At 46.9% G+C, this 12,188-nt stretch overlaps 1 protein-coding gene across 1 annotated transcript in view; it reads left to right on the top strand.

The window, feature by feature from the left end:
* The window catches only part of RHPN2 (rhophilin Rho GTPase binding protein 2), a 58,587-nt gene that overhangs the window by 24,360 nt on the left and 22,039 nt on the right, over positions 1-12,188 (top strand). The window contains exons 3-4 of the mRNA XM_049622051.1: positions 2,641-2,769; positions 5,260-5,335. Coding sequence (XP_049478008.1) covers positions 2,641-2,769; positions 5,260-5,335 — 205 coding nt within the window. The remainder of the gene's footprint in view (positions 1-2,640; positions 2,770-5,259; positions 5,336-12,188) is intronic.

A 12,188-nucleotide genomic window follows, 5' to 3' on the forward strand; every position in this document is an offset into this window, starting at 1 on the left:
TTTGCACAAACAGTGTTGTTTCTGCTGGATACCTGCTTTCCTTCTGGGAGTCTGGAATTTTGGAACATGCTAGACAGAAGTGCCTACCTACCAATCCCTAGTAAAAACCTGGGGCACTATGTCTCAAATGAGCTTCCTTACTAGACAGCATTTCACACGTGTTGTCAACACTCTGCCAGAGGAATTAAGTGTGTCCTTTGTGAGAATCCTGGGAGAGAGGACTCTTAGCAGCCTGTGCCTCCAGACCTTACCCCATGCACCTTTCCCTTTTGCTGTAATGAATCACAGCCTTGAGTACAACTCTATTGAGTCCTGTGAGTCATTCTAGTGAATCCCTGAATGTGGGGGGTGGTCTCAGGGACACGGACATACCTAAGGATGTCCAATTGCTTCAGCACTATTTTGTTGAAAAGACTGTCTTTTCTCCTTTGAAATGTCTTGTCATCTTTGTCAAAATCAATTGACCATAAATGTAAGGATTTATTTCTGGATTCTATTCTGTTCCATTGCCTAGCTTTATGCCCCTGCTACATTATCTTGATTGCTCTGGATTTATAGTAAGTTTTAAAATCCTATAGCATAAATCCTCCAACTTTGTTCTTCTTTGGCTCTTAGGTCCTTTGCATTTCCATATACATTTTAGGATCAGCTTCTCAATGTCTACTAAAAAGCTTATGGGTTTTGTTTTTGTTTTTGTTTTTTGAGAGAGAGAGAGAGAGAGCACTTGCAGGGGAGGGGCAGAGGGAGAGGGAGAGAGAATTCTACATGCACTCCAGGTTCAGCACAGAGCCTGATACGGAACTGAGTCTCATGAACTGTGAGATCATGATGTGAGCTGAAATCAAGAGTCGGATGCCAGCCAGGCGCCTCAGCTCTTGGGGTTTTGATTGGAACTGCATTGAGTTGATAGATCAATTAGGGAGAATTGACATCTTGACAATAGTGAATCTTCCAGTCCATAAACACGGAGTCTCTCCAATTAATATGCACTGCTTTGTGGTTTTCAGGGCACAGATCTTACGCTTCTTTTGTGAAATTTATTCCAAAGTATTTTTACTTTTTGATGCTAATGTGAGTGAAATTGTTTTCTGAATTTCGTTGTAAGAGTGCTCACTGCTGGTATGTAGCGATAGAATTGATTTTTGCATATTGAATTGTATGCTGTGACCTTGCCGAATGTATTAGTTCTAGTATTTTGTGAATGCCTTGGGATTTTCTATATACAAGTAATGTCATCTGTGAGTAAAGACAGTTTTCCTTCTTCCCTTCCAATCCAGAGGCCTTTAATTTCTTTATTTACCTATTGCCGCTGGCTTGAGCCTCCAGTAGAGTAGTGATTAAAAGTGGCAAAAGCGGGGGTGCCTGGGTGGCTCAGTCGGCTGAGCGGCCGACTTCAGCTCAGGTCACAATCTCGCCGTCCGTGAGTTCGAGCCCCGCGTCGGGCTCTGGGCTGATGGCTCAGAGCCTGGAGCCTGCTTCCGATTCTGTGTCTCCCTCTCTCTCTGCCCCTCACCTGTTCATGCTCTGTCTCTCTCTGTCTCAAAAATAAATAAACGTTAAAAAAAAAAAAAGTGGCAAAAGCGAACACTGTTGCCTTGTTCCTGATCTAATTGAGAAAGCATATCTTTCACCACTAAGTATGATATTAGCTTTGTTTTTTTCATAGATGCCCTTTATCAAGTTTTGTAAATTTTCTTTTATTCCTAGTTTGGTGAGAATTTTTATCATGAATCTGTGTTAGACTTTATCACATGCTTTTTTTTTTTTCTACATCTGTTGAGATGACCATGTGTTTTTTATCCTATAGCCTATTATTATAGTATGTTACATTAATTGATTTTCAGATAGTAAACCAACCTTGCAGGGGCGCCTGGGTGGCTCAGTCGGTTAAGTGTCTGACTTCGGCTCAGGTCCTGATCTCAGCGGTTTGTGAGTTTGAGCCCCGCGTCAGGCTCTGTGCTGACAGCTCTGAGCCTGGAGCCTGCTTTGGATTCTGTGTCTCCTTCTCTCTCTGCCCCTCCCCAACTTGTGCTCTGTCTCTCCATCTCTCTCAAAAAATTAATAAATGTAAAAAAAAATTTTTTTTTAAACCAACCTTGCAATCCTGGGATAAATCCCACTTGGTTATGGTATATAATTGTTGTTATATGTTGCTAGGTTCGGTTTGCTAATATTTTGTTGAGGATTTTTGCATATATATTCATGTAGGATATCAGTCTGTTGTTTTGTTTTCTTGTGGTGTCTTTCTCTGGTTTTGGGTCAGGGTAAAACAAGACCTCATAGAATGAGCTGGGAAATGTTATCTTAGCCATTTCCTTTCAAGGGGGTAGTTTATGGTCTTTTATGAGTGTCTGGGAGCAGTTCTCTTTTGTCTTCTCAAAGCTGATTCTTTGCAGGGATGTCTTAAGATTCATGTCTGGCAGCTCAGTTTATCATCGATGTCCCAGATCCACTTACTGGCAGGTGTGGCTCAGGATGGGCCAGGTGCTGAGCATCTCTGAGACCTCTTATCTGATCACATCTGGTGCTCACATCTGCAAGTGAACCCTCAGGACATCCCTATGGGGTTTGGGAGGTCTGCTCACTCGGCAGCGGGGCACTTGGGCTGAAGGCACTTTCCTCCCTCTTCTCTTCTAACAGAGCAGCTACGAACCACAAGGTGCGGGAGCAAGTGCGCCTGGAACTGAGCTTCGTGAACTCAGATCTGCAGATGCTCAAGGAAGAGCTGGAGGGGCTCAACATCTCAGTGGGAGTCTATCAGAGCACAGAGTGAGTGGGGGCACTGATTCTTCCAGATACTTTCTGAGCCTTAGAACGTGCTGCAACAGGGATGGTGCCCAGATAGACCCAAGGGTGTGGCAGACCCCACGTTGGGAAGAGAGGGATTGATCAGTTTGAGGTTTGAGCGTGATGCAGGAGTCAAAGGGACGACCCTATGGGGTTTGTTGGAAATACCTGGAGAGTGGGACAGAAAGGCATTCAATTGTCCTAGGACCCTTGGGACATAGTTTTATGGGAGAGCTGTGACTGGGTCCAGATGAAGAGACAGCATCTCTCACGTGGCTCTCCCATAAAGATGGCCTGGAGGCACTTCTGTGGCTGGCCAGGAGAGCCAGCTCACCGGGTGGGGCCACCCTGCCCTCTTCCCTCTCAGCCTCTTCACCCCACACAGGGCCTGCCTGGGTCGTTCCATTGGTAGGATGCAAAAACAGACAAACAGCTTGACAGGGATCACTTACATCAAAGATTAGGGGACCCAGGTGAGTTGGCATGGCAACTGAGAGACTTCAGAAATGTACCCCGTTAAATACTTGAGAGATGAACAGCCTAATTCAGGAGCCTCCCCCTAGGGAGTGTTTGTGGGAGGCGCAGTATTGAGGGGCAGACCTCAGAAAAAGCTCAGAACGTCTCCCCAAGGTGAGCTACCTTTGATAGACATGTCCATCTTGGAGGAAAAATAACCTTGAGGAGCTGTGCGGGGACGTGAGGCTTCTCAAAAGGCAGGCGAGCGCCAGGGGAATCTCAGTCAGAAAATAGTATGTGGATTAACAAAAGGATGGCATTTGGGAACCTTGAGTCACCTTTGGAATGTGCTTTTCCCGACTGTCCCCAGTCCTCTGTGTGGTATGTGGGTGTTTTTCAGAGCCAGAGGGAAGGCATTAGTGTGTGAACCCTCTGTTCTTCCTTCTGTGACGTCCGGAGCCCTGGCTCGGTCACCTGTGGGCCCCCGTGTGGGTTTGAGCACCTAACCACAGCAGCAGATGAGAGGCTTCTCCCAGCCTATGCTGTGGTATTAAATTCCAGTGTTTTGCCCAAAGGTCGACATTCCCTGAGTAAGGAGGGCAGGGCCAAACTGGGCTGATAAACATAGGGATATTTCATATTCCTGCCTGCGGTACCAACCGCAGGGATGTATCCCACAGAGACAGGCACTTAAGGCCCCTGTGTGATTACAGTGTGGCTCTACAGCGGCCAGTTGTTTCCCTGTGCCATCAGGGAGTGGGGAGAGAGATGTGCAGGTGTCACAACGACGCCTTGCATTTGCACCCGCCCCCTTCCTGTTTTCAAAGCAGATTGTTTCTTTCTTAGCGCCATTGATCTTTAAACATTTCTGCGAGGCAGAACAGGAAGAAACAGTCTCGCTGGGCAGAGGAGAAAACACGAGGAGGCTGGAGGTCATGGAGAAAGTTACGTTAGCACAAGGTTGGGACTGGGGTGCCCTGGCTGCTCCGGGGAGGTCATGGGGAGCACAGCTCTCGCCTCCAGGCCTAGTGGGGTGAGGGTAGGAGGGTGTTGGGGCCCAGAGGACAGAGGCATGGCCCATCCACAACCCCCGTCCAGCAGGGTCTGGCTTTCCCAGTGGGCTTTGAGGAAGCCAGGCACCCCCACGGTGGGATCCCACCTGCTTTTAGCATAGCCGGTGGTTTTCCCTCAGCCACAGAGGCAGTTTCAGCTTACAGCTGCATTGTCCACTCACCCTACCATGCATTCCTGGCCTTTTCCCCAGCTGGGCTGAGCGGCCCCAGGAGGTCTCTGGTTACAGGTCAGGGAGCTAAATCTCTGTTTGCAAAACACAGCCCGAGCCCCCTACACTCCCTTTTGGCTCTGTCCCTGTCCCTCAGAATGTAGGTTCAGGGCACACTCCCAGGGCGACCTATGGGGAAACTGAGTGGCCAGTTGTGGGGGAGTACTGTGGGGGGCAGGCAGCCGACCAGGGCGTGACCCTGGGCCTGGAGCTGGGTGTACTTCGGTGTCAGAAAGGGCCCTTGCCCTCAAGGCTTTCCCCATGCAGGTGACGGGACCCTAGAGGGATTCTCCCCATCAGAGGAGGCTCCTAAGAGTCCAGGTGGGACCTGCCCTGGTGAGGAAAGGAGGAGGAGAAGGGAGGGGTTGGGAGCTGATGGAGGAGGTGCATTGATTGGCAGGGTGGTGCGCCCAGGTCAGGAGCAGTGCCCACATCAGGCACAGACCTGCCACACAGGAGGTCCCCAGCATAGTCACTGAAGGAATAGGTCAAAATGGTAGGCCCCCATGTGTTAGGCTGGGTAGTGCAGAAGTCACAGGCCGCTGGGATTGGGTTTAGACCAGAGACAGGTATGTGATCAGAGTCATCTTTATGGAGTATGAACCGGCATGGGGATGTGGTGGGGCCCTGAGCTGGACCAGCATGGGGACCCACGTGGTGGGCCCTGAGCTGGGCTGCTGGGTGCATAGCACCCGGGACCGGGATGTTCATATACCTTGCTGTGTTCCTTCTAGGGAGGCATTTACCATCCCCCTGATTCCGCTTGGTCTGAAGGAAACCAAGGATGTTGACTTCTCAGTCGTTCTCAAGGTAAATCTCAAAGCCATGGGCACTTGACTCAATGTTTACAAAGAAAAACTAGAAGTTGTGTATCCCTTGCAAGTGGCCTTAGGCTCAGTGGGCCAAGTGTCAGTTGATTTCTGCAGGATGCCTCCAGACCCCTTCAGCAAGCCAGAGAATGCTGTGCTGTTCTCCTGTGTCCTCCAGCTGTCTCTGGTTCCCTCCGAGGCTTGGGGCCCCGGGAAGGCGAGTTAGAAACCTGGGCCTACCCTCCCCAGGAGGCCAAGCCACAGAGGGTCTGTGGAGGATGTGCTTTGGAATTTAAAAATTGTATCCTGTATTTTTTCTTAAACATGGCCTAAATTGGTTATGAAATTTATGGAGAATAGCTAAATTTCCCCCAACGTTTTATTCCGAAAATTTCTAAACTTCTAGAAAAACTGAAAGAATTTGGCAGTGAATCCGTGTATACTCACTACCTAGATGAACATTTTGCTTTTATGACATATTTGTCCATCTATGCATCCCTGTATCTACATACCAATCCACCTTGAATAGCTAGAATTTATGGGGGTTTTTCCCTCTATCGAATTACTGGGGATCCAGCTGCATCTTCTCTTTCTTTCTTCCTTCCAATCTCTCTCCCTTTAAAAAAATTTCTTCCCCTTCTTTTTAAAAAGTAACAGCTTAAACCCCCCCCCCCCCAACCCCCCCCCCCACACACACACACGCACACAGTATCTGGCCTCCTGTTAATTGTAGGGGTCCCTGGTAAGCAGCTGTTACCTGTAGGCCCATCTGTGCCTATCGCTGTGCTGGATGCTGGTGATGTCACAGGTCTTGAGTTCCAGGTCTGTGGCTCAGTGGAGATTTCAGGTGGGAAGCGGAACAGGTGCTTTGACAGAGGCCCCCAGAGCTGCCTTACCCCTGTCCAGGGCCAAGAGAGGCCTCCCCATGTCTGGAACGCCCTCCTCTTCCTCCCCTCCCTGGCTCCATCACTCTGAGTTTTAATCAATCACCCGCAACGTCCATTTAGGAGGAGAAAGGGGAAATGGGGTGGAAGGTAGTGCCTGTCTCTGAGCTCTCCAACACAGGCATGGTGGAGGGCAGTTAACCCCAGCATTGTGAAAAATACTGCTGAGTGTTGCATTTCTTTTCATAATAACTGTTAGTTGACTCGTCTTGGACTACTTTCAATTTAGGAAAGAAAAAATGATCATATGCATTTTGGGCACTATGAAATGTGTCCTTTTAAAAGCAATTGGTTAATGCTTCAAGAGCTTCTGCATTTGACCTCCATTCTGGAGCAGAGACTGTAAGTCTCTTGACATAAGCGCTTTCACTTAGGGCCTTGTTGACTGCTCCCTTGTTTATACCCAGGTCCTGGTCCCTGTCAATTTGGGGTTTATTTTGGCGTTTGAGAAGGGACATTGGTAGCCGTACAAGACTCAGGATCACCCAAGGTTTGATTTTCTGGCTAGAAAGCAACCCAGGAGCTGCAGCTTTATATCAGCTATGTAGAGGCCACCTGAACTTCTAGATGGGACACTTGTCACACGTCTGTAAGACTCAAGACAATCTTTACGTCTGTGGAAATGTGTTTGGGTGCCTTTGTGGAATAGTTTCTTTAAGATTTAGTTTGTTGCTTGGATCCAGGGTGGCAAGGGCACAGGCATTTTAGAAGGAGACTCTTGGAGACACTTGGGGATTTTATGGAATCTGTAAGGATCCAACCATGTCACGTGCTGAATCCCACATTAAACTCAGTGGGGGAAAAAAAAAAATCATATGTGGCCATGGCCAACTGCTATTCAGCTGAGGCTTCCAACCATGTCATTTTAGCCTCAAAAGGACTCTTCAAATGTCAGGCATACAAGAATGAGAACATCTGGGGACGTTCTGTTTTCTCCTTTCCACATTTGTCCCTGAGACTCACACAGACAGGTGCTGCAGAAGCACTTGGGCCGACTTAATGAGGGCAGTTCAAAGTGCGGGCCGCCTTGCACCTCCCTGTGTATCCGTGGGGCGTTTAATGGCCAGTAAAACTTCACGGTGTGATTTCGTTCTATTTTTAAATACATGGGCTTTCAAACGGCCTCATTTGAAGACACCATCAAAATAAATTCCCTTTCCAGAGAATTCAAGTTGTTTGTTTTGGGTGGGTTTTTTTTTTTTTTTGGCCTCTAAATACAGCTTTATTTATTTATGTTTATTAAAAACAGTACTGCAGAACATTCAGAAAAATACCAAGGCATGGAAAGATCCCTCCCAGCCCTACCCTGCCGTGTCCCCACTGAGCTTGGTAACCTGCTCAGCACTTAATCTTTGGACACTGGGGCTGTTCATGAGTCAGGGGCCTGACTCATGAAGGTGTGTGACTCCCCCCACTCCCCTCCGTCACGGCTTCACGTGGTGTCTGCTTATAGAAGGCAAGGTGGCTGTTAATCTCATTCTTCAGGCAGCTTCCAAATGCTCGCTGTTGTCAGCAGCTCTCCACTGAGCATTTGCACACTTCACCGGATGTTCTCTTTGGACAGATTTTTAGATACGGATTTGGTCGGTGGGAGATCCGTATTACCCACTTACCCACCAGAAGCGGTCCTGCCTTACACTCCTACCGACTGTGCGTGACTGCTTGTCTTCCTGCACTTTAGGTCACCCTGGGCAGCGTTCACCATTTTGATTTTTTTATGCTATCTTTGTGATCTTTGTGAAATCGGGCAAAATAAGAACTTATTACAGTTTACATTTCTCAGGTCGGTACTTGAGTTGAATGCGTGTATGGTTTGGGGTTGGGTTTTTTGTTTTTTGGTTTGTTTTGTTTTGTCTTGAGTTTATTTATTTTGAGAGAGAGAGAGCACGCACAGGCGGGGGAGGGGCAGAGAGAAGAAGAGACAGAGTCCCAAGCAGTTCTGCACTTATTAGCACAGAGCCCAATGCCGGGCTCAGACTCATGAACCGCGAGATCATGACTGGAGCTGACATCAAGGGTTGGACGTTTAACCGTTTGAGCCACCCAGGCGCCTCTCCTGTAGGTTTATTTTCCCTTTACACTTTCCCTTTCAAATCGACTGTTGCTGCCCTTTGTCTGCTTTTCCAGTGTGCTTTTATTTCTTACAAGAGATCTTTTACATATGAAGGATATTAACCCTTGGTTTTATATATATTGCAAATGTTTCTCTCAGTACATTCTCTCCTTAATTTAACTTTTGTTACCCAAGCAATAACCAGCTTAAAAAATATAACATATATATTTCTGCCTGTAGGATTTTATGTCGATGAACTTACCAGCCCCTCCCTTTACAGTTCCGCCTTGATAGCGTGTTCGGAAAGCACTCTCCACGCCAAGATGGCCTAAATATTTTGCCATTGTTTCCTCCAGTGTCTTGTTTAAATGTTTTCACATCACATCTTTAATCTATTTGGAATTACTTTGGGAGTAAAAAATGAGGTATAGGGCTGTAGCTTTTTATTTAAACCAAATGGGTAGTCAGTTTCCCCTGAACTCTGTGAAGAAGCCATCTGTGGTGCTGGATGGGGTCTGTTTCTCCCCATGTCCCCACCCCCCACCCCCATCCACCCTTCTCAGTCCTGCTCTGTGCCTGGGAGGCCACAACAGGCTCCTGCTCTGTGGCTTCCTGTTGCCTGTGGCTGAGGGGGAGGAGCACCGGAGAGGATAGGAGGAGCACCGAGAAGTTCGGGCATTTATTCTCCAGGCTCCTTCAGCCAGCCTCCTTTTTTTCATTCCCAGAGGGAAGGTCCTGGTGGCTTTGGGTGCCTACCTCAGGTAGCCACCTCTCTGGGTTTCCAGAGCTCCTGCCCTATCCTGACCCTTTAGCTCTGCGGTTCCAATGGCCCTGGAGGTTCCACACCATCCCTGCGGTTTCCCTTAACCCTGCCCACACCCCTGTATTAGCCCTTTGCTTCAATTCACATCGGCCTGCAGTCTGTGTGTGCCATGCCACCTCCTTCCCGTCTGGACCTGCTGGCTGCTCCAGCCTTTCCCACTCCTGTGGAACGCTGGCTTCTGTTATACACCTGATTCTCGAATCTCCTTCCCTCTGTTTCTGATCCATGCCTGGTTTCATTGTCTATCCATTGCTCACAGTTTAATCCCCGTGTGTTTTAACAGCACTTAGAGCAAGCCTCTTTTATTAACTATGCTCTTCCAAATGTTCTTGGCTTTTCTTCCACATTTTTACTCCCATGTTTTGTCAAGTTTCCCCAAAATAGCACTTTTGGGTTTTGATTGACACTTCATTTAGATTCATAGCTTAATTAGGACAAAATTGTATCTTTACGATATTGCACATTTTCATCTATGAACCAAATATTTCTAATTGTTGATGTCAACAAATAGCGAGTTTTACAGGGGCAGAGACCATGTCTGTCTGATTTTAAAAAATGATTTAATGCTTGCCATTTGCAACAACATGGGTGCATTTGGAGAATATAATGCTACGTGAAATAAGTCAGAGAAACACAAATACCATATGATTTCATTCATATGTGGAATTTAAGAAACAAACAAAAAAAGACAAAAAACCCAGACTCTTAATAGAGAACAAACACGTGGTTCCCAGAGGGGAGGTGGGTAAGGGGGCGGGCAAAATTTCATCCCTGGGAATATTGTACTTTTCTTGATCTGGTGCAGTTGGGAAGGTATGGTTTCCCTGTTACATTTTTTCTAACAGGTTATGGCTTGTATTAGAAAGGATTTATATATAGTAACTTTTTGTCCCTTTCACTGGATGCCTGCTAGTTTAGTAGTTTTTCAGTTGAAGCTCTAGGTTTTGTAAATAAGGCATTATTTTGGAAAAAAAAATTGTTTTTTCCTTTCTAATATTTGTCTTTATTTGTTAACTTTCAGAATTATGTTATATAAATAGAATGATGTTATATAATCCTGTCTTATCCCTGATGTTTACAGTGGGTTCCAGCCAGATTTTTAAAAAGTTTTTTGTTAAAATATTTATTTATTTTTAAGAGAGAGACAGAATGCGAGTGGAGAAGGGGCAGAGGGAGAGGGAGACAGAATGTGAAGCAGGCTCCAGGCTCTGAGCTGTCAGCACAGAGCCTGATGCAGGGCTCAAACCCACCAGGCGTGAGATCATGACCTGAGCCAAAGTCAGAGGCTTAACCGACTGAGCCACCCCGGCGCCCCCCCCCCTTTTTTTAGAGAGCGCGTGGGGGAGAAGGACAGAAGGGAAAAGGGGAAGAGACAGAGAGAGGGAGAGAGAATCTTAAGCAGGCTCCACACTTAGTGCAGAGCCTGACACGGGGCTCCATCCCATGACTCTGGGATCATGACCTGAGCCGAAATCAACTGAATGAGCCCCACAGGTGGCCCTAGATATTTTTTCTCCTACTTAGTAAATTTAATCTCACCTAGGAATGCATTTAGAATTTACCAAAATTCTCTTTGACTTCTGTGAGGTTAACATAAAGTTTGTAATTTCTCTCCTAATTTTAAGAACATTTTTGCCATGGGACACCTGGGTGGCTCTGTCAGTTGAACATCTGGCTCTTAGTTTCAGCTCAGGTCGTGATCTCACAGTTTGTGGGATCGAGCCCTGCTTGGGATTCTCTCTCTCTCCCTCTCTCTCTGTCCCTCCTCCCATTCGCGTATGTGCGCGTGCACCGTCTCTCTCTCTCTCTCTCTCTCTCCTCTCTCTCAAAAATAAATAAACATTTAAAAATCAAAAAAGAAAATTTTTGCCAGCATCCGTAGCAGAAGTTGGGGCACCCGGGTGGCTCAGTTGGTTAAGCGTCTGATTCTTGGTTTCGGCTCAGGTCATGATCTCACAGTTTGTGAATTTGAGCCCCACATTGGGCTCTGTGCTAACAGCGCAGAGCCTGTCTGGGATTCTCTCTCTCCCTGTCTCTCTGCCCCTCCCCTGCTTGCTCGTTCTCTCTTTCTTTCAAAATAAATAAATTAATTAGTTAAAAAAGAAGAAGAAGTTGACAGAACAGTGTGCTGTCCTGAAAAGGATGCAGTTTTTCTCAGCCCTGAGCATCTCGAGTGGTGACCCGAACAGTGTTTTCAGAGATGTCATCAGAGACATCCAGATCATTTTCGCCATACTGAACATCACTAATAACGTAATTATGGTGGCGGATCCTTTCAAATTTTACAAACGGTCATTACATTAGGAGAGGAGCCGATTCCAAATATCAGCACTTTAAGTTGTAAAAAAAAAAAAATCTGTGACAGCATCATACATTGAAAGGAAAACTTAGGTAAGAAAGACCAAATTGAAAAACAGAAGGAGCAGGTGGCTGGGTGGCTCAGTCGGTTGTGCATCCAACTTCGGCTCAGGTCATGACCTTATAGTCATGAGTTTGAGCCCCACGTCAGGCTCTGTGCTGACAGCTCAGAGCCTGGAGCCTGCTTCAGATTCTGTGTCTCCCTAATCTCTCTGCCCCTCCCCTGCTCATGCTGTGTCTCTCTCTCTTTCAAAAATAAATAAACATTAAAAAAAATTGAAAAGAAAAACAAGGAGCTTCTGCATATCCCTGGACCCAGCAAGACATTTCAAAGTGTATGCTGAGGAGCTAACAAGAGGTGTGCAGGGAGGGAGACTGTCATAGTGCTGTCTTTGATCGCAGAGCTTTACAAATGACCTCAGCGTCTAACGAGAGGAAGTTAAGAATATGATACTTATTGGCTAGCACATAGTAGGTGCTCGGTTTATTTGTTCAGTAAATGAGTTGTACAGTGATTACATTGGAGGACTGTATAACTATTAGAAGTCATGTTGCAGGGCGCCTGGGTGGCTCAGTCGGTTAAGCGTCCGACTTCGGCTCAGGTCATGATCTCACGGTCTGTGAGTTCGAGCCCCGCGTCGGGCTCTGTGCTGACGGCTCAGAGCCTGGAGCTAAG

The sequence above is a fragment of the Panthera uncia genome (genome assembly GCF_023721935.1).
Source record: "Panthera uncia isolate 11264 chromosome E2 unlocalized genomic scaffold, Puncia_PCG_1.0 HiC_scaffold_19, whole genome shotgun sequence".
Classification (NCBI taxonomy): Eukaryota; Metazoa; Chordata; class Mammalia; order Carnivora; family Felidae; genus Panthera; species Panthera uncia.